This window comes from Bos indicus, chromosome 18 (assembly GCF_029378745.1).
Source record: "Bos indicus isolate NIAB-ARS_2022 breed Sahiwal x Tharparkar chromosome 18, NIAB-ARS_B.indTharparkar_mat_pri_1.0, whole genome shotgun sequence".
NCBI classification, from domain to species: Eukaryota; Metazoa; Chordata; class Mammalia; order Artiodactyla; family Bovidae; genus Bos; species Bos indicus.
The window spans coordinates 8,050,360-8,072,497 of record NC_091777.1 but is presented as its reverse complement, the minus strand read 5'-3'; the positions used below and the strand labels follow the sequence as shown (position 1 = coordinate 8,072,497).

At 50.8% G+C, this 22,138-nt stretch overlaps 1 protein-coding gene across 2 annotated transcripts in view; it reads left to right on the top strand.

Annotated features, from left to right (window-relative positions):
• The window catches only part of CDYL2 (chromodomain Y like 2), a 169,724-nt gene that overhangs the window by 110,581 nt on the left and 37,005 nt on the right, over positions 1-22,138 (top strand). The window contains exon 2 of one of the 2 annotated variants that reach the window (XM_070770359.1): positions 519-1,107. In XM_070770359.1, coding sequence (XP_070626460.1) covers positions 519-1,107 — 589 coding nt within the window. Of the gene's footprint in view, positions 1-518; positions 1,108-17,235; positions 18,697-22,138 lie in introns of those variants that run through there. The other variant, XM_070770360.1, reaches the window with a different exon arrangement.

Below are 22,138 nucleotides of genomic sequence, written 5' to 3'. Positions count from 1 at the left end.
GACCTTCCGTGAATGCTCACAAGGCGATTTTGAGCTAGGGTAAGCCTTGGGGACTTCCTGGGTGGTCCAGTGGTTAAGACTTTGCCTTCCAATTCAGGGGGTGCATGTTCGATCCCTGCCTGGGAGTTGAGATCTCACATGTCTCAGGGCCAAAAAACCCGAAAACGTAAAACAGAAGCAGTATTGTAACAAATTCAATGAAGATTTAAAAATGGTCCACACCCAATCTTTAAAAAAGAAAAAGAGCAAGCCTTGGACAGACAGGTAGAGGCAACCAGCCAGGCGTGGCATCATGCAGTTGTCATGGGAAACAACCGCACGTGTGCCTTTGGTTCCCTTCAGCGATCTCCTGAAATGAACCAGCCTTCTTGAAGGCTCCTGGGAGGGTCAGCCTCCTGGCCCCCCTAGCCAGGATGGACACCTCTGTCCTTGTGTTGTTCTTGTGACCTAGCAATGATTTGATTTTTTTTTTTTTTCCTTCTCTCTCTCTCTTTCCTGATTCTCCTCCCGCATCCCAGGTCGAAAGGATTGTAGACAAGAGGAAGAACAAGAAGGGAAAATGGGAGTACCTGATCCGGTGGAAAGGCTACGGGAGCACGGAGGACACTTGGGAGCCCGAGCACCACCTGCTGCACTGTGAGGAGTTCATCGATGAGTTCAACGGGCTGCACCTGGCCAAGGACAAGAGGCTCAAGTCGGGGAAGCAGCCCGGCGCCTCCAAGCTCCTGCGGGACGGCCGAGGACCCTCGGTCGAGAAGCTCCCCCACAGGCCCTCGGACGCCGGCAAGAGCAAAGGGACTTCCCACAAACGGAAGCGGGTCAACCCTTCCCTGTCCAAGCCCAAGAAAGGCTATTCAGCCAAGCCCCCAGCGAGCGGGGACCGGGCCGCCAAGACGGTGTCTTACAGGACTACCCCCAGTGGCCTGCAAATCATGCCACTGAAAAAGGCACAGAATGGCATGGAGAATGGGGATGCTGGCTCCGAGAAGGACGAGAGGCCCTTTGGAGACGGGTCCCACCAGCCTGACCTGGATCTGAACGACGTGGGCGAGCAGGACCTGGGCGACTGCGATGGGAGCCCCGCGGTGCTGGCGGAGAACGGGCTGGGTATGTGGCTGCTCCTCCTCTCTGATGGGACTTTGCGGGCAGCCTGGGGAAACACAGGACCCCTGCCCTGGCTCTCTTACCTGGGGCCCTGCAGGCTCAATCCCTTGCCCTTCCCGGACGCCTATGTAGGTGGGGGAGGCCAAGCCACTGACGCTCCGGCCAAGGCCAGTCCCAGGTCCAGCATCCCCAGCTGCCCTCGGGGACACCCGAGGCCATGGTAACTGCTCTGGAGGCCCTGCCCTGAGGGCAGCTCAGAGTCCCTAACCCCCAGAACCTGAGATTCATTTACCCCGGGGCCAGTGTCTCTCTGGGGCTCACATGCCTCCCAGGGCCCTTGCTTTCAATCTCATTGTGAACCCAGCACCATAGCCCAGAGAGGTGGAGTCTGGGCCAGGGGCTGCTCCTCCTTCTCAGACCCAGTTTGGACTTGGAATTCCCCAAACTGGCCCTTCAGCTGGAACTCCCTGCCCCCATCTCTCGCTAATATGCATGATCAGCTCCCCGGTCTGTATTAGGTCCCAGAGGCTGCCTGGACCCCTGCCTAGGCTCCTTTGGCTTGGTGCCTTCTTGCCCTTCTTGGTGCCTGACTTGCCTCTTGCAAGTCACCCAGCAAAGATGCTGGAATCCCCCCTCCCTCTGACCAAGGCCCCATAGGCACAACTGGGGAAAGAGGAGACAATGACCCAGGTTTTTCAAGCTCTCGAGTCTGACATTCCCCCAGTAATCAGATGGTTTCCCAACTGAGTCCTCAGTGGCCACGTCTTCCAGGTGAGCTGTCTGCACTTGTTACCTGCCTTGCTTCATTTCTCAGATATCTGTGTGTCCACGTGGTGAATTTTTGTCTTTAGCCACCAGGACTCCAGGCCTTAGGACGTCAGGAAATCCTGCAACGGGTGTGGACAACCTGCGCCCAACACAGTAGGGCCCTCTGATGCCCCGGGTGGAACTGGAGTGCGGGTGGGCAGAGGGTGTCAGGAGGCAGGTGGGATAGGCTGGGAGAGTTCCCAGAAGGATGTGGTGACAAGGCACGTTACGGGGATAGTGATGTCAGAGTTCAGGACGCTCAGGGTGTTCGTGGCTGGGAAGAGCGTCCTCAGGGACTCTCCGCAGGGGGGAATCCAAGCAATCCGCTTTTGAGGTCCCTGTTTGTCCAGAGAGAGGAATTTCACCCAAACAGGATTGATTTAGCAGTCTCTGCCCCAGATTGACTCACGTTTCCGTCTGGGGATCCCTGATGCTGACATGACTCTGTCTGCTAGCATATGGAAAAGCTGTTTGTTTTAAAAAATCCATCTCTCGGGGAGGAGTGGGCTCGTGTGAATGAGGCCTGGCACAAACACCGGTGTTTGACGTTCCCGTGACAGTCGCCAGCAGTGGAGGGATTCCCCGTCTCGGGCAGGGGAGCCTTGGCGGCTCCTCGGCTGGAGGCCCAGGGGCTTGGCAGTGACTGCCGGCGCCCTGGCTGGTAGCGGCACCCCGCCCCCCCGCCCCCCTGCCCTGCTCAGGAGGGGGCCGCCCTGAGAGCAGGGTAGGGGGGCAGCGTCAGGGAGGGCTGTATACTGACTCCAGCCGCCAGACCACAAGGTGGAGGGACTCCAGGCCTGTGGAGGTTGTGATAAAGGCTTGCTTCTCCTTCAGCACCCCTTTCCAGAGGCGACGTGGCTGCCAGCTGTATGCACTCCATCCTCGGGCCTGGTCGATACCACTTGATTCAGGATGGGGCACGGTACCCCGCCACCGGGGGAGACAGACGAGGACAAGCCTGCCGGCCCTACTGGTGGCCTCGTTGATGCTGAGTGCCTCTCTGGGCCTTTCTTGTTTCTGATCCCTTCTTGGCCTTATTTATTCCCAGTGTTGAACATTCTGTACTCCACTCGGGCCCATGCCTGCATAGAGAGGAGGAAGTCACTTGCCTTTCTCTTGTTTGGTTTTGAGTGTTCCCAAAAGGTCCTTTGGCTTGATCGCATCCTATAATATTGATGTCCTTCGGGTTCACGTAAGGCTGGGGCAGTGGTCCTCAAAGTCACGTGTGTAAGATTCCCTGGCACTTTCTTAAAAGGCAGGTCCCATAGAGTCTGATTTCCTAAGTCTGGGGTGGAGCCCAGAAGGTGGGTCTTTAACAAGCACCTCCTGGTGGCTCTCCTGCATTTTGGGGACCTGCTTTGTGGTAAAATGGGGTGGCAGTTATGTTTCACATCAGCTGTCAATTTACTTTTTGTTCTTCACAAGAGTTGGTCACTGTGCTAGGTGCTTGGAGGTTAGGGCTGTGCCTTTTGAAACTTAGAGCCTGCTCTCCAGTAAGTTGAAACTGGGTATCTCTAGGTCGTTGTTGAGAAGACTCCTGAGGCTGACATGCTGGTAGGAATAGCACGTTTGTTACATAGATGGTGTGCCTTTCTGTACCTGGGTTGATATCTCCAGTGGTCAGTGGGGTGATAAATGCCCAAGCCCTGGTCAGCCGTTAACACTCTAGTTAGAGATAGCATCATATCCAGGTTTTGGAGTAACTGGGAAGAGGAAAAGACTGAGAATCCTCACCAGAGAGAGAGAGAGAAATTGCGAGGTTTGGAGTTCTTGAAGAAGACCCGAGACAGGAGGTTGTGTGGTTCCAGAACTTTCCAGCCAGGGGTCAGAGGTATAGTCAAGCAAAACATGAGTCCACTTATGTTTTCAGGCAGAGGGAAGCCTTGGTACAGCCAGTGTCCATGCCCACATGGACCCTGAATGTTCTTCTTCCTCCTCTTCCCCAGCCCCGCCTTCTCTGACCACATCCACCACTGACCCAGAACCCCAGGGGCACAAAGAGGGGGCAACAGGGTTTTCAGCACAGAGGGGCCTCATATTTGCCTGGCAGAAGATGGGGAGATCCTGGCCACGCTTTCCCAGCATTTGTTTTGGGGGAGGGCTGTTGCTTTTTATATGATTTCAACTTCTCTTTGGTGAATTAAGGTTTTGCATACAGAAAAGCAACTTATGTAACACGTTACTCATTTACTGCTGACTTCCCCGATCTGAGCTGTGGGAACAAGTGCTAAATTGGGGCTCTAGCGGGTGGTGCTTTGGTTTCAGACAGCATTTTCCCCAGCAATGTTTGTGAAGTACATGCAGGGGCCCAGGACAGCTTTTGCTTCTGATTTTTTTCCCGTAATGACAAATGGCTCTGTGGTCCAGATACCATCTGCCTCAGTGTCCCTTTGGGAGCTTGTTAAAAATGGTCTCTACGCCCATCAATGAATCTCAGGGGGCGGAGTGTGGATTGTGTCTTTTAAATGCTGCATTTTCACAGCCATGGTGTATACAGCAGTTCTCACAGAAGCGTTTGGTTGTAGTGATGAATGGTTCATAGTCCACGTCCTTTGTTGGTAGATTCAGAATTACTCCTTGAATTTTAAGCTTGTAAGTAGGAATGTGATTTAGTTCTTTAAAGGTTTAAAACCTGAAATAACGTCTCCTTCTTGCTCATACACTCTTTACCAGGCATCTCTCTCTCTCTTTTTCACTCTTTTTTCTCCTAAAACAAACCTGTTTCATCCATACGGAAAAGCTGTTGGATTAGTGAACTCCCCCTGTAGTCTGGTCCAGAATTAGTTAGCACAGTTTCATCAAAATACGCCAAAGCATCAATTGTGTCAGATTCTTTGAGACCCCGTGGACTATAGCCTACCAGGCTCCTCCTCCTTGCCAGGTTTTTCCAGGCAGGAATACTGGAGTGGGTAGCAATCCCCTTCTTCAGGGGATCTTCCTGACCCAGGGATTGAACCCCAGTCTCCTGCATTGCAGGCAGATTCTTTACCACCTAAGCCACCAGGGAAGCCCAAAGCATTAATACTTGACAGATTCAGATGAGCCTGTAACCTGTGGACACATCCCTGACTCTGAGCCCGAAGCACAGCACACAGGTGCCTGGTGTTCCCCGAATTTCCGTGAAGCCAGTGAGTTTTCACTGTTGACGCTGACCCCATGGCCCCGTGTTCACGTTTCTCTGAATTTTGGGGATCACCATCCTCGCTTCCTGATGACTGTCTTCTGTAGCACAGGCGCTGCGTCTCAGATGCCGCCTGATTCAGTGTTTGCAGAACTGTTCCCATCATTGAATGAGTCATCCCACACAAACGCACAACATTTGCCGTCTCTTCTCCATTGATCTTGTAAAATTATCTCAGCTTTCACTTCTACCGTGTTTGTTTATCTCTCCCTACTCACTCTCTCACCACGATTATCGTTTTTCCTTTTATTGATCCTCGTGGAGTGACTGTGCTTTAAAAGCACTTCAGAACTAAACTCGAACAGAGGAAGTGCCCGGTGACTTTCAAGAACCCTGGGCTCTCAGGTGTGGAGCTGGCATCGGGATCCACTGGCTGCTGCTATTGCTGCTAAGTCGCTTCAGTCGTGTCCGACTCTCTGCGACCCCATAGACAGCAGCCCACCAGGCTCCCCTGTCCCTGGGATTCTCCAGGCAAGAACACTGGAGTGGGTTGCCATTTCCTTCTCCAGTGCAGGAAAGTGAAAAGTGAAAGTGAAGTCGCTCAGTCTTGTCTGACTCCTAGTGACCCCATGGGCTGCAGCCTACCAGGCTCGTCCATCCATGGGATTTTCCAGGCAAGAGTACTGGAGTGGGGTGCCATTGCCTTCTCTGAAAATCCACTGGAGGGCGTATTAAAACACGATTACGGCACCTACCCCTACTGACGTAGCCGCTGTGGCAGAGAGCCTGAGACTCTGCATTTCTAGCAAGTTCACAGATCCTGTGGCTGGCTCAGGGACCCTGCTTTCAGAACCACCGGTCTGAACGAGTAAGCACCGAGACGACTGGGAACGCCAGCTGGTGGTACCAGGAAGCTGAAGCGCTTTTGCTCTGGACCTCGAGTTTGCCTTCGTGAGAATTCATAAGGTGAAAGTTTGTGGAACAAAGTTGTTGAGTCGAAAGTCTTACCATGTGGGAACTTCCCTGTCTGGCCTCGGAGTGTACGAAGTCCTTTCTGTGGTCCTCACAGCAGCCCTGAGTGGCAGCTGTGGTTAATCTACCCATTTTTAGGAGGAGGAGACTGAGGTTACAAGTGCTCAGGTTGGCACTAGGAGAGAAATCCAAGCAGGCCGACTCCAGAGCTAGTCCCTAGATCACCGCTCAACTGGCTCCCAGGCAGTACAAGGCAGTTCCTGGTCACTGATAAAAATACGCTCTGACGGGGGGCCCTGGAATGTTGGTGGGGCAGAAGCCACTTGGACTCATCCTTATTGTTTACTCATGGATGGATGTAATCCTTCTAAGCCTAAGAAACTGAGGTTAACTATGTGCCATTCAACTTGAAGAGCTTCCCTGGTAGTTCAGCTGTGAAGAGTCCACCGGGCAACACCTGAGCCGTGGGTTTGATCGCTGAGTCGAGAAGATCCCCTGGAGAAGGAAATGGCAACCCACTTTGATATTCTTGCCTGGGAAAGCCGGTGGACAGAGGAGCCTGATGGGCTACAGTGCATGGGGTCTGCATAGAATTGGACACGATTTAGCAACTAAATGGCAGGAGCAAGTGGTCAATTTCTTTAAAAAGATACAACTTAAGCAAACAGACTCACAGATGACTAGAAAACCTGAATAAGGGGAATGACTTTTAGATTCCAGTATTAAATCAGTCATTCCACGTCCCTCACAAAAAGAGAGAAGAAGGCACACAGGACTCAGGTGGTTTTACAGGCAAGCCTACAATGGCACCCCACTCCAGTACTCTTGCCTGGAAAATCCCATGGATGGAGGAGCCTGGTGGGCTGCGGTCCATGGGGTTTCGAAGAGTCGGACACGACTGAGTGACTTCACTTTCACTTTTCACTTCCATGCATTGGAGAAGGAAATGGCAACCCACTCCAGTGTTCTTGCCTGGAGAATCCCAGGGACAGGGGAGCCTGGTGGGTTGCCGTCTACGGGGTCGCACAGAGTCGGTCATGACTGGAGTGACTTAGCAGCAGCAGCAGCAGCAGCAGCAGCTTCCCAATATTCTACAACAGAAGCATCTCTCTCATACCCAAATGGTTGCAGAGAAAACAGAAAAATAGGAAACACCCCAGCTCCTTTGATGAGGCCGGCATAACCTGGGTTTCCAAAGGGACAAGGAAGGGAGGAACAAGGAAAAGTAGAGGCCAGTTTCACTTAAGGATATAGTGATAAAGTCCTGAATAACGCCCCCACCCTGGGCTTGTCACGGTTCCCTGATACTTCCTCAAAGTTGTGACTGTTCCAGAAAGTCCTCACTCCATGCTCTGAACTCGACCCCAGTTCATGACCTTTAGAATCACCACCGCTTCTGGAGGTGCCCAGCTTGTCCCGAGATCCTGAGTGTCAGAGGCAGAGGCCCCGAGCCATCTCAGTGAATCACAGGAAGTCCGAAGAGGGTGTCCACACGGGGCCTCTTGTGAAGGCAGGTATCCGTTTTCCTGGGCACAGCTGTTCCTTTAACATACTTCAGACACCCACTCCCAGGCCAGCAGACTTTGACCAGCCTTGTTGTTTTTACAAAAGTGGGTCATTTTCCAGACATATAGCAGCCACTAGAGCCTAAGGGATTCTTACGTTTTGTCTTTCAAAGCGTGGCAAGTGAGCGACTTGTGCGAATGAATGAACTTAAAACCCTTTTATGGGTAATGTGTGCAGACCCGTCCAACTTGGCCACTGCCTCTGAGTGGAAAGTGCCTGACTGTGATGGAAAATCTGACTGTCGGCTTGACCCACGGCAGATCCAAGGGGGAAATCGACTCTCCCGGTTGGCTCCCCAATCCCGGGTTTGATTTTGGCATCCAGAGGAGGCCGATGGAATCTTGACCACTGTCAAGACTTGGAAATCGACTAATCACTTTCACTGCCAGCTCAGATGTTTTCCTCTCTCAACCACCTCAAAAAAGAGTCCTTAGAATTGTTTCCGAGTCCTATTTATCAGTGGTGAACCAAAGAGGGTGGGGTGGGGTGGGGACTGGAAGTCCCCTGCTGCCCCGCCAGGCACAAGCTGTGAGGGGTACCTTGTTGGCAAAGGGTCTCAAAACAGTGGTAAAATTTGGTTTGCAGATGTTGGTGAAAAGCTAGTAGACCCCCAGGGACCAGGGCTGCAGCTCCACCCATCCCCCCAGCTGGCCCTACAAAGACCATCCTGATGATGCAGTGCTGGGCTCCACGGTAGTAGAAGCCTTACTGTTTGTGTTTGATGAGTGCCTGTCATTTAATCCCCTCATTGGCTCCCTGACTTAGCAACTGGACAACATAGCAACATAACAAGCTTAGCTATCATCAGCCTTGCTTATAGATGGGGAAACTGAGGCTTGGAGGGGTGCAGACATGGAGTGCCAATGGGAGGGGCTGGGTGGGGCCTTAGTGCCAGGTCTGGCAATGCTGAAGTCCTCAGAGGTCTGTGACCCATTTTTACAAAAAGGCATTACAGGGATTTAGGTTCAAACCAGCAAGCTTCCCCAGGGTCTTAGGGCAGTGTTCTGGCCAGCATCCCTGGGCCTTCCTATGAGACATCTTCAGTGGTTCCAAAGATGCTGGCTCAGCATTCCAGGGGGATGGAATTGTCAGTCCTGCATGAGGATTTTCCACTAGGCTTAATTTTTTTTAAATTTTATTGGAGTATAGTTGATTTGCCGTGTTGTGTTAGTATCAGGTATACAGCACAGTAATTCAGTTATACATATATTTATTCTTTTTCAGGTTCTTTTCCCATATAGGTTTTTACAGAATATTGAATAGAGCTCCCCGTGCTATACAGCGGGTCCTTGTTGGTTATCTGTTTTATATATAGTACTGTGTGTTTGTTAATCCCAGGCTCCTAATTTATTATTTCCCTCCACATTTCCCCTTTGGTAACCATGAGTTTGTCTTTGAACTCTCTAAGTCTGTTTCTGTTTTGTAAATAAGTTCATTTATGTCTTTTTTTTTTTTTAAACCTCTATTCTTTATAGTAAAAGACACACACATACATACTCACAGCTCTTCTAGGGAATTCCCTTAATTATCAAAGTTCATTTCAGGGCTAGAAGAATTGGCATAAAATGAAAGTTAACAGTGTCCATCAGCTGATGAAAGGGTAAACAAAACTTTTTATGTTCAGACAATGAAATGTTATTCAGTCATAAAAGGGAATGAAGTGCTGACACGGTTACGAGGTGGATGACTCTTGAGAACACGAGGCTGAGTGAGAGAAGCCGGTCCCAGAAGATGACTTACTGTAGGACTATTTGCTAGGTCCAGAACAGGCAAATCTATAGAGACAGAAAGCAAATTAGTGGTTGCCAGAGGCTGAGGAAATGAAAGGGAGGGGAAATGCCTGCCAATGGGTACAGGGCTTCTTTTGGGGGCGATCCACATGTTCTCGAATTCGATTGAAATGATGGTTGTGCAACTCAGCAAGTGAACTTAGGAATCACTAAATTGTATACTTTGGATGGGTGAATTTTATAGTATGTAAATGATATCTCAAAACAGCTAGTGCTGACCACGTGCCTGGGAGCCCTGAGTGCTGTCTGCAGAGACATGCCCCTTTGCCACCCCAGGAAACTGGGGCTAAAGCGCAGCTCTCAGGCATGTCCAGGTGGAGCTGCAGCACAGCCACAGCGCGACTCCCAGACCCCAGACCCCACCTACGAAATGCAGGTGCTCTTAGTGGAGCAACAGCCCGAATGATTTTCCTGTGGCTGCTGTAACACGCTGAGTGGTTTAAAGCAACACACATTTACACTCTTGGAGTCCTGGACGTCTGAAGTCTACAGGGAACTGGCAGGGCTGTGTTCCTAGGGGGCTCTCGGGGAGGACCGGTTTTCTTGTCTTCTTCGGTTTCCAGAGGTCGCCCGCATTCCTTGGCCCGTGGCCCGGCATCTCCCTGCTTCCACCATCTCATCTCCTTCTCTGCCTCTCCTGCCTCTCTCTCAAGGACCCTTGTGGTGATATCAGGGCTGTCCTGTGTGATCTAGCATGGCCTCCTCTGACAAAGCTCCTTTTGCAACATCAGGTCGCGTATCCCAGGGTTCTGGGCATGAGGATGGGGACATCTTTGGGGGTGCATTATCCAGCAGACCACTCCCACATAGCAGAGTCAGGAGGGAAGACAGTCCAGACACATGGGTTTATATTCCTGTATGGGCAGAAGCCAGCTAGTAACAAGGAGGCATGGCTTTTGTCCTCTGGGTTAGACAATACGTGTAAATGGAATCATCTGTTTGGTGTGGACTTGTGAACAACTGGCAGGCCTTGAACTTGGCTTAAGTTTCCTTGTTGATTTTAGAGATAGAAGGCCAGCACTTTCCAAATTCCACGACACCTTTCCACGTGGCAAATCTCACATCCGCGTTTATTGGAGAGGAGCTGACTCAAGCCCTCTAAAGGCTGGAGCCTTACTAGTGATAATGATAACAGCAATGGCATCAATAACAGACACTGAAGACGTCCTTGCTATGGTTGGGTATGGCGCTAAGGACTGTACGTGCAATAGCTCAGCCAATCCTGACAACTCTGTGGAGCAGGGTGTCTTTTTCATCTCTAGTTTACAGGTGAGGAAACTGAGCCTTTAAGAAGTTAGGACTCCCCAGAGGGTAACATGCCAGAGTCAGAATTCTGACCCCCGCTTTTTGCTTTTTTTTGTTTTTAAACATTTATTTATTTGGCTGCTTTGGGTTTTAGCTGCGGTGCACGGAGTCTTTTAATTGTGGCCTGTGAACTCTTGGCTGCAGCATGTGGGATCTAGTTCCCCGACTGCAGACTGAGCCGGGGAGCCCTGCCTTGGAGTGTGTGATCTTAGTCACCGGACTGCCAGGGAAGTCCCCTGACCAGCTTTTTACTTTTGAGATTCAGGGCTTTTAAAAACTTCTCTGTCACACTGTCTTGCTGTGTGATATCTAACTTTCTTTGCAGACCCTAATCACACAGTGGGAAAAAGCCTGTTCTGCTCGTGTGTGTATGTGTGTGTGCACGCATGTACACACCCGTGTGTATCTATATTTGTGTCTGTGTGTATGGAAAACATTTTGTATGACAACATTTGCATCTTGATTTTTCTGCTCAACATAGCATATGCCTATTTCCATATTGGGCAGGTCTTCATGTTTATAATTTTAGTCATGCCATTTTATATATATAAGAAAACATACATTTGACCTAGTTTCCTGTCGCTAGACACAGGTTGGGTCTAAACTTCCATGGAATCGTAGAGAGTCAGACATGACTGAGCAACTGAACTGAAAACTTCTTTGGTTTTGTCTTGCGTTATTTCTGAATTGCTTTCTTAGAATAAATTCCCAGAGGCGTTTATTCTAGGATTGTACTGGCGATTTTGCCCCTCTCCCCAGCAAACAAAGTAACGAACGAGGTGATGAGTTTTACTTTTGCCATTGTCTTGTCAGCATTATTTGTGGGAACAAAAAAGAGGAACTTCAGTGTCTCTCTGATTTGCATTTCTTAACTCATCACTGAGGCTGAGTCTTTTCTGCACATGCTCATCGAGTCTTTGGGCTTGTCTGCTCTTGTCTTTGAACCTGGGGAGAAGGTAGACTCATACAGAGGGGTGGCAGGCTGGGGAGGAGGTGGGCTTGTGTTGAGGGGAAGACTCAGGGAGACTTCTGAAGGCTGGCAGGGCCAGGGCAGGAGATGCCGGGGTACTCGGGGACCCAACCCTAGTTATGATTACAGGACCAGTTGCTTTGGGGGGGCGGTCATGAATGGAAGGACTGATCCTACTTTTCTGATTTAGGGTTTCCTGATGACTTTCTGATCTTGTATTATGGATGAGCTGTCAGAAAAGACCGAAATAGCAAAATCTCCTCCCGGCTTATATGTCAGCAGTAAAAGTGAGAAGGGAATTGTGACCACCCTCCGCTGTGGTCACACATCCACTTCTGGCTGCCCGGCCAGCACCCTCCCTAGTGCACTCAGCCCAGATGCCCAGTCTCAGGTGGCCTCCCGCAGTTCTGACTCAGTTCCGGGCCCCCCCACCCTCTGGTTTCCATGGCTGGGCAGGGCTGCTCTCCTTGGTCCTTGGCACCTGCGAGTCCTGAGCTGTAAAGGCTTTTGGGGGGTGGCCCCCATCTCAGCCACCCCCTCTCAGGCACTTGGTGGAAACTTTAGGGCATGACCTCAGCCCTGCCTTGTCCCATTTCCCGTCCACGTGGTGAAAAGCTGTATCCACTCTTGTCCCTTCTTGCTCTTTTTCTTGTGAGTTTTATTTATACCTTTTAGAAAATTGATTCCTTCATACTGTTTCAGGGTGGTTTTCATGAGAGAAATGGTCTGGGATGGAGGCCTGTCTAACTGCAGTCCCCAAAATGTCCCCTGCCTTTCGTGCCCCCAGACTTCTTTCCTTCCTTCCTCCTTCCCTCCCTTCCTTCTTAAAGTTAAAAAGTAATTTAGTTCAAAAAATTGAAACACTATGGAAAGTGTAAGCTTTTTAAACATTCAAGTTCCCTCCGTTTTTCCCCCTGAATCCTATTTTGAGGTGACTGATGTTCACATTTCCCTATGGCTCATTCAGGACTACTCTCTCAGCTTATGCAACTTGTATATATATTTATGTATATTTATTACACATTATATGTTGCATGTGTAAAAACGTTCTGTTTGCTCAAAGATCTGTTGAAGGGATGATGAACAAGGATAGTCCCACCTCTGTGGGCGTGCGCACATGTAAGAAACCGGGGCCTCACTGAGAAGGTGGCATCTGGGTAGAGACTGGAGGTGGTGAGAACACTGTGTTTTAAATCTGAAACTCCATCTGTGTCAGGGGAGTAGATGTGCCCCCCCTTTCTGGCTGCCCGGGCTCTCACGGCTTGCAGGGACTTAGCTGGCCTCTCTGATGGGCGTCCAGGCGGCTTCCCGAGACACACACCCTCGCCAGCTCTGGCTGTTGCCAGTCTTTGTCACGCTTTCCCAAGCTCTGCGGTTCTGATTTTAGTGCCGGTGAGCGTCTTCTCACGTTCCCAACACTTGTGCGTTCCCCCCTGGGAGGGGCCTGAGCCTCGTCATGCCAAGCAGAGCAGGGGATGATGCTCAGTAGGGTGGGTGGACCAGGCATTCGGCCACGTGGCTTCAGGCAAATCGCTCAGCTTCTCTGGGCCAGAGGCTTCATTCATAAAATGTAGATGTAATCATGCCTCATGGGGTTGTTCTAAAGAATAAGGGAATTCATTCACAGAAAGCCTTTAGAATATTAGGTGGCACATAGTAGACATTTGATAAATATTAGCTATGTTATTTCAATCCTCTGCCCATTTCTCTTGCATGCGTGCATGCTGAATTGCTTCAGTCGTGTTTGACTCTTTCCCAACCCAGGGATCGCACCCAAGTCTCTTGCATCTCTTGCATCGCAGATGGATTCTTTACCCACTGAGCCACCTGGGAAGCTTTTTTTTGTTTGTTTTTAGAGCATTTTATATATTGTATACTCTAATCCCTTGTTATATTTGTTAACTGTACTCACTGAGTGACTGCTGTGTACCAGGAACTGTCGAGTGGCAGTCCCTCATAGCATGATGGAGAGAGACGCAGAAGACATTGAGGGAATTACAAGCAGGGGTGCCAAGGCCAGCCTGGGAAAGGAGTTAGGAGAGGGCTTCTTGGAGGAGTTGACACGCAAACTGAGTCTGATAGAATGAGGCGGAATGAGCAAGGAAAAAGGCAGGGCTGGTGGGAGAAGATGACAGCACCCCCAGAAGCACAAAGCCAAGGATCGGCGTGTGGGCACACAACACCACATCACAAAGAACATTCTGGACAACCCTGCAGGGAAGGCTGAAGCTGCAGGGTTGGCTTAAGAGCCAGGTGGCTTGGAGCCTGCAGTGGGAGGGCATCTGGGAGTCTTTCTGGAAGGAACGGAGGCATCCCTCTGTGCAGCCCACACTCCGCAGACCTGCAAAGCCTCCCCGGTCAGACCTGCCTTGCCTCCTTCCCCACGAGGTCTCTGTGTGCTGTGTACGCATGGGCACCCTCCCTGCCAGCCCTCAGGTGGGTGTTTAACCCACCTGCTCATGCTTCGTGGCTCTGCTCAACAGCAGCCCTCCCTCAGAAGCTCCCCCTGACTCTGCGGGTAGGTGAGCCTCCCTTCTGCTTGCACACCTAGACCCGAGTTTCCTCACTGACAGCACGGACCTCGGCTTGTCGCGGTCACAGCCCGACTTCTCAGAAAGCCTCTGCCTCCCTCCCTGGGTTGTCAGCTCCAGAGAGCACCGATGGGCTCTGGTTTTGCTCCAACTTGTAGATCCAGCACCTAGCACTGCTCAGCACCGAGGAAGTGCTTCAGAAATACCTGCCGAATGAGGGAGTGAATGAACTAATGGAGCAGAGAGAAGCAGGGAGCCTCTTCTGCTTGGAGCCGTGGGCTCTGAGCCCTGTGAATCTTCGCATGTCTGTCAGGCGCCCCCATCCCTCGTCTCAGCAGCACCTCCCATCCTGGGCTGTCTCCATTTCTCAACATTGTGCTCCTGCAGCGTGGCCCAGAGGACCGCTGATGTTTGGTCAGGGCTCTCTTCATCAGCTGAAGGGTTCCCTTTCAGCATCTTGCCTGACAGTTGTTCGCATCACCACCCGCCAACAGCCCTGCTGGCTGCACTTCTTTCTCCGCCCTTAATATTCACGTAGACGCCCAGCTCTTATTGAAGCCGCAGGGCTGAGACCCCGCCCGTCCCCCGTCCAGGGCTCTGCGTGTTCTTTTACAGCAGAGTGCATTTCATTCGAGTCACGTGTTCCGTGTCACGTGTAGTCCTTCGCTGTGGCAGAGAAAATGCAAGCAGACTTCTTAATGTAAGTCCTGTTTCCAGAAAGGACTTTGGGATTTCTCCTTTAAACTTGCTGTGAATTCTGGAGGCAGCAGTGGTGAGGAAGAGACTAGAACGAGTGAGCAGGGGCTTTGGAGGCACAGGGTCCATGAGTTCAAGTGCAAACTGCCTCTTGTCGAGCCAGTGACTCTAGGCGGGTGCTTGCAGCTTTGGAGCCTTGGCGGTCTTCCCCTCTGTCCCGGGGCGATGACAGAACCCCCTGCAGAGGGTTAGGTGATGGGCCCGCACGCTCAGTGCCGTGGGTGTTGATTTCTCTTCTCCCCTTTCTCAGACGGCATGGCCTCCGGTGGGGTTTCTTCCTCTGCTCGGAGGCACACTTTCCTCCCTGCCGCCACGTGCCCTGCTGCTCGCTCACTGATGCTAGGATCTTCATGGCTATTCCATTCACATCAAACAGCAGGCAAACTCAAGAGGCCCTATTTCTGAGTGGTGGGATGACTGGCCCGTCACTTGTGTCCTCAGAGTTGGTAGTCAGAGTCAACCCTTCCGCCTGCGCCATGGTGACAGTGATCCCAAGTCCTTCCTTCTCCAGCACACTAGCGCTCTGTGGTTTCCCCGCCCTCTGCCTGCTTCTCCACATGGGAGGAAAGTGGGTCCATGCTGAGCCCCCAGAGTCTAAGCAAGGCGTCTTACTACTGGCCTGGCTTCCCACCAGCAGCTCCTAGCATTGTTTGGTGGCGAGACAGAAACATCTGACGGCAGGAGCACCCGCGTGTGCCAGGTGTGGGATGGGGGGCCAAGGCCACGGCTGTATGTGAGATGGTTGCTGTCTTCACCCAGCTCATGTTCTCATGGGAAAACCTGAGGAAGCAGCTCAGCATGCCAGCGCACAGGATATGGGGGTGTTCTGAGTGAGTGAGGAGCCCACCGGGGTTAGGAGATGAGAGGAGGGTCTTCCAGGTGGGAGAGCATCGAATCTGAGACCTGAAGGACCTGTAGAGTGTAGTCAGGCAAAGGGGAAAAGGGAGAATGTTCTGGACAAGTAGGAACTGCATTTTATTGAGAAGATTTCTAGGAAATAGGTAACAGTGACCTCTGACACCATCGGTCAACTTCATTTATGCTTTCTTCATCCAACATTTAGTGACTGCCACGAGCCCTCACGTGTACCTAGGAGCGGGTCACTCCGTGCCTTGTTCTCCAAGTATATTGATGAGCAAGGTGCTCACAGTTAAGGGGAGAAAGCAACTGATGGGGAAAAGACAAATTGGCGGTTTCCATTGTTGCTGTTCAGTGCTAAGGTGTGTCCGACTCTTTGCCACCCCTTGGACTGTAGCATGACAGGCTTTCCTGTCCTCCACTATCTCCCAGAGATTGCTCAAGTTCATGCCTATTGAGTCGGTGATGCCATCTAACCTTCTCACCCCATTCTCCTTTTTCCTTCAGTCTTTCCCAGCATCTGGTCAGTTTCCATACCGTGCCCAAAATACCCAATATTTATTTGTTGAGCCCATGCCGTGCACCATGCCCAGTTCTAAGCAGTGTAATATGTGGTGACTAATTTGATTCGGGTGGGGGGTGGTCTGTTTCTCTCCTCCATTTACAGATAGGGCTTCCCTGGTGGCTCAGCTGGTAAAGAATCCTTTACAGATAAGGAAACTGAGGTATGTGGAAAAGTAACTGATCCATCAGAAGGTGGCTGCCCCAAGATTCAGATTCAGTGGGTCAGTCTCCAGATCCATGTTCTTTTTTTTTTTTTTTTTTTAATTTTTTAAGTTTATTTTTTGTTGTTTTCTTTAAAAAATACTTTTTGTTATTTTGTGTTATTGTTTATTTTAAAAACTGTAAAATTTTATATTTTAGTTTTTCTTGCTCCAGACCCATGTTCTTAACTTTAGCTGTTCAACTTCCTGAGGGGTGGGGTTGTCTGTAAGCACAGAGAATACTTCTTTGTCGAAAACCCATCCCTTAGCCTTCCGATACCATCATTTTTTCTACAACCCAGTTAAAGAGACATTTATTTTATGCCCACTGCGCGCTGGGAGCTGGGGATTAGAGACGACAAGCCTGGACTTCCAAAGAACTCATTAAACTAATTAAGCAATCAGATGCTCCCAAGTGGCCAGCCACAAAGCCGAGTGTGCTGAGCGTTCAGGAAGGGCCTAGACAGACCGCTGTGGGGGCCCCCAGGGAGTGGCTGTTCCTGGGAGGAAGTCAGCTGCCTGGGAGGGAAGCGTTTCAGGTGGCCCCGAGGACTCCAGGTGTGAAGGTGGACAGAAGTGGCATTCGGGGCAGGGGGACAGCTGAAGATGGCCCGGAAGCAGGAAACTTGACATTGTCTTGGAGGTTGGGGCGTTTAAGGGGCAGGGGTGGGAGCTGAGGTTGGAAACTAGAGTGAGGCCAGAAGGTAGAGTTTGTGAGCCAGAGGGGTGACAAGAACAGATGAGAAAGCGGCTTTCCAGTGGAGTCATTTTCTGCTTTGGAGACCGTAGGGCTGAATTCAGTAGCAAATTCAGCTGTTGGGTATAGCTGAATAGGGTATCCTTCTCTGGGTGCCAGGATTCTGGTCAAATATTTGAGCATCACCATGGCCATGGGGTGTTTAACACAGGAGATGTGATTTCACCTCTAGAAACAATTTCATCAGGTTATTCTGCATTTTGAATTCATGCTCTGCTGTTAAAAAACATTTAGAACTGGCAACAGACATCGTAAGATATATGCCCATCACTCTCAATGGTTTGAAGTAACCTGGGAGCCTTAAGCTTTCTTGAAATCCCTAGTGTATTTATCAGGCATGATTATAACATGCCAGATGATGGCTAACGAGGCTAAAGAAAATTTTTTTTTAATTTGGTTATTTATTTGTTAACGCAATTTTAAATGTTACAGTCCATTTACAATTATTACAGAATATTGGCTATGTTCCCCGTGTTGTACCATACATCCCAGAGCCTGTCTTATATGCAATAATTTGTATACCTTTCTCACCCCCACCCCGTACTGCCTCTCCCCTCCGCACTGGTGACCATTGATTTGCTCTTTATGTCTGTGTGTCTGCTGGGTTTTTTTTTGTTGTTGTTGTTTGTTCTATTTTGTTGTTTTATTTTATTTTTTTAGTTTTCACAGTAAACAATATCATACAGGGCCTATCTTTGACTTGTGTCACTTAGCATACTGCCTAAAGGAAGAGTCTTGTTTTTTGAACGTACCTCTAAACTTGAGCTTTGCTGTTGAATTCGGCCCTGAGATCAGGGATTCCGTCCATGGTGACGGTTAGGGGCTGGGACGAGGACCAGCTGCGAGATGACTGTACAAGTATTGACTATATGTTGGGCTCTTTGAACTCTTTGACATGAGAGGATGGGAAGATTGGAGGGTGTTTTCAACTTCAGCACCACCGCCAACTCCTATACCCCACCCAGCTCCAAACACCTGACCCCCAGCCCCGTTTCTGCGGAAAGAAGCTGCTGCCCCCACTGTGGAGTCTGCGGGCAGCAGCCCGTTCCTCCCCGGCTGAGACAGAAGAGGACCGGGCGTGTTAGCCCTGCACCCTGTACTTCCCCTCCCAGCGCGCCCTCAGACCCGGCCACACTTTGGGGATCTTTGGTGCATCAACCACAGACCAGGAAATGGTTCTCAAGTGTAAGAACTATCACTTTCTCTTCTAAGAACTGCAGCTGGAAAGCCCTCACCCCGCCGTCAACAAAGGACGGTTTCCCTCAACTGCGGAACTGATGAGTCTTCTCTCTTGTCTATTTTAAGCCTCCCCTTCGCCCAGCCCGCTCCACAGCTTGCAGGCCATGGAGCTCGGGTGCAGTGCCCTCCGGCTGCTCGCAGGCCTCCCTCGCCTCCGTGAGTGGTATCTGCTTCCCGGGAGATCTGGGAGAAAAGGAGCCGGGGGAAAGGCCTCACACTCGCGCCTTCGTGGGTGGGGGGATGTGGGTGGGACGGGGCAGGTCCCTCACCGTGCTCTGGTCCTGCTCTCCAGCCTCTCGCTCTCCCGGTTTGGGTCAGGAGACAGAAACTTCTCTAGGCCTTCTGCTGTGTGTGGCACGACTCATTTATGCACGCATTCATTTGTTCAGCATGACTGAGCCACTTCTGCCTGCCGGCTGCACTGGTTTTAAAGCTCAGTCATGTCCGACTCTTTATGACCCCATGGACTGTAGCTCCGCCAGGCTCCTCTGTCCGTGGGATTTTCCAGGCAAGCATACTGGAGAGGGTTGCCATTTCCTCCTCCAGGGGATCTTCCCGACTTAGGGATCGAACCCTCACCTCTTGCATCTCCTTCACTGGCAGGTGGATTTTTTTACCACTGTGGTGTAAAGACACAGGAATGGCCGGCACTGCCCTTGCCTTTAAGAATCTGTGCATGGGTGAAGAGGGCCTCTGGTGGCGCAGAGGTTAAAGTGTCTGCCTGCAGTGCAGGAGACCTGGGTTTGATCCCTGGGTCAGGAAGATCCCCTGGAGAAGGAAATGGCAATCCACTCCAGTATTCTTGCCTGGAGAATCCCATGGATGGAGGAGCCTGGTGGGCTATAGTCCATGGGGTTGCAAAGAGTCGGACACGACTGAGTGACTTCACTATGGGTAAAGAGGGAGCCAGATGTGCCTGTGCTATGTCAGGGTTTGCAAGGCACACAAGGTAATTCTCCTGCAGCATGATTACCTACACTGTCCAACATGGCACTACCAGCCTCATGTGGCTAAAGTTAGATTTCAGTTTATTAAAATTAGACCTTTTTTTTTTAGTTTCAATAGCCCTATGTGGCTGTGCCAGAGAAGGCAATGGCACCCCACTCCAATACTCTTGCCTGGAGAATTCCATGGATGGAGGAGCCTGGTAGGTTGCAGTCCATGAGGTTGAGAAGAGTCGGACACAACTGAGTGACTTCACTTTCCCTTTTCACTTTCATGCACTGGAGAAGGAAATGAAAACCCACTCCAGTGTTCTTGCCTGGACAATCGCAGAGACGGCAGAGCCTGGTGGGCTGCCGTCTATGGGGTCGCACAGAGTCAGACACGACTGAAGCGACTGAGCATCGGTGGCAGCATGTGGCTGTGCAGATAGCAAATATCTCCAGCATGGCAGGGGGTTCTTCTGGATAGCGTTGAATCGGGCTGTGAGTTCGTATTTGACATGTATTTATTTATGTGGCTGTGCCTCATCATGAGGGATCTTTAGTTGCAGCATGAAAACTCTAAGTTGTGCCATGTGGGATCTAGTTCCCTGACCAGTGATCGAACCCAGGCCCCCCACACTGGGAGTGCAGAGTCTTATCCACTAGGCCACCAGGGAAGTCCCCAGACTGTAAGTTCTTCAGCGCAGGCTCCATCTCTGTTTCTGCCCATCAGTGATTCCCAGGAGCCAGGTTTGCCCTGGACATTCTTTAATTGCATGCTGAATGAATGAAGGGAGGGGCAGTAAAGAAAGTTAAAAAAAAAAGGAAAAGGATGTTCCAGCAGACTCTAGACGAGGGATGAACTGCCCTGGAAGAATTAGAGAGCAGGTCCCAGAAGAGCTGCATTGAGAAGGATGAGACCTTTACCAGGAGGGCACAGGGGGAAGGGCGTTCTGGGAAACAGTGTCTCTGGTCTGGAGACGCCTTCCTTCTGTGTCCTGATGGCTCGCACCCCAAGAAGGTGCTACTACTTTCTTTGCAAGGGGAGGAAACTTCATAGCACTCACACCATATTCTTTTCCCCGGGCGTTTCTGAGAGGTGAGGTCTCGCCCGGCTGACGTGAAGCAGAAGGGCCAAGTGTGATGTAAGTACAAGTTAGTCATTGAGGTGTGAGTGCAGCCTGGTTTCAGGAAACCATTGTTTTTTTCCATGCATGAGACTCATACCAAGGTTCGGAAGTATGACCAGTGTGTCGAGAGGTGAGCGTGGAACGTGTCTCCAAACGGAGAGCGCTGAATACGAGGTTGGCATGTGGTGCAAGGAGGCTGCTCCGGTTAGTTTCCACCGTTTGTTTTCCACCCCTCCATTTGATGCCACCGCTGCCTTCCAGGCACTGTGCTCCGTCCTGCGGACACAGAGCAAGTGAGTGGCTTGTGCCTGAAGAGCCTGCTGGCAGGTGGAGACATCAGGTGGGTGCAGAGATGACGAGGATGCAGCGAAATGAGCTCAGCTTGGAAACAGCTCCACAGGACACTGGAGCCATGTGCTGTACCCAGATTTTCCTTCTGATGTTGTTCAGTGGTCTGTCAGGGGAAAAAAAATGCAGAAGGTCCCTCAGAGCCAGCCACCAGCAGGAGGGCCCAGGACCAGTTTTAGGCTTCCGAGTCTTGTTGCTTGAGTCAAGTGTCATGTTTAATGTCAGGATGTTCAGAGTTTGAACTGTATTCTGGCCCTTCTCAGGGGCATGACTTGGGATTTTCTTTTCTCACCTGTGAAATGTGGATGAAATGATGCCTTACAGGATCAGGCATCTGTGGATCACATAAGCATTCAACAAAATAGGATGATTGTGTTAACAGTGGGCAATCGAGAGAAAGGACTTTGAGGACGATGCTGGACTGATCGTGGAAGGAGCCCTCTCAGACTGTTCTGGGCAGATGTAGGTGGCTCTGAGCCCAGTTGCCCAAGATAATCAAAGGACTGCCCTTATTGTTGTTGTTCAGTCACTAAGTCGTGTCTGGCTCTGTGATCCCATGGACCACAGGGAGGGACGTGACTTCCCTGTCCTTTTCTATCTCTCGGAGTTTGCTCAAACTCACGTCCATTGAGTTGGATGCCATCCAACCATCTTGTCCTCTGTCATCCCTTCTCCTCTTGCTACTGCTAAGTCACTTCAGTCATGTCCGACTCTGTGCGACCCCATAGACGGCAGCCCACCAGGCTCCCCTGTCCCTGGGATTCTCCAGGCAAGAACACTGGAGTGGGTTGCCATTTCCTTCTCCAGTGCATGAAAGTGAAAAGTGAAAAGGAAGTCGCTTAGTCATGTCCGACCCTCGGTGACCCCATGGACTGCAGCCCTCCAGGCTCCTCCATCCATGGGATTTTCCAGGCAGGAGTACTGGAGTGGGGTGCCATTGCCTTCTCCGCCTTCTCTTCCTACCTTCAGTCTTTTCCATTGAGTCAACTCTTCACATCAGGTGGGCAAGTATTGGAGCTGCAGCTTCAGTGTCAGTCCTTCCAATGAATATTCAGAGTTGATCTCCTTTAGGATTGACTGGTTTGATCTTCTTGCTGTCAAGGGACTCTCTAGAGCTGCCCTAGATCCTGAGTAAGAGTTAAGTGTGAAGCCAACATAGAAGACGCACCCCTCACCTGGGGATGGCATCCTCTG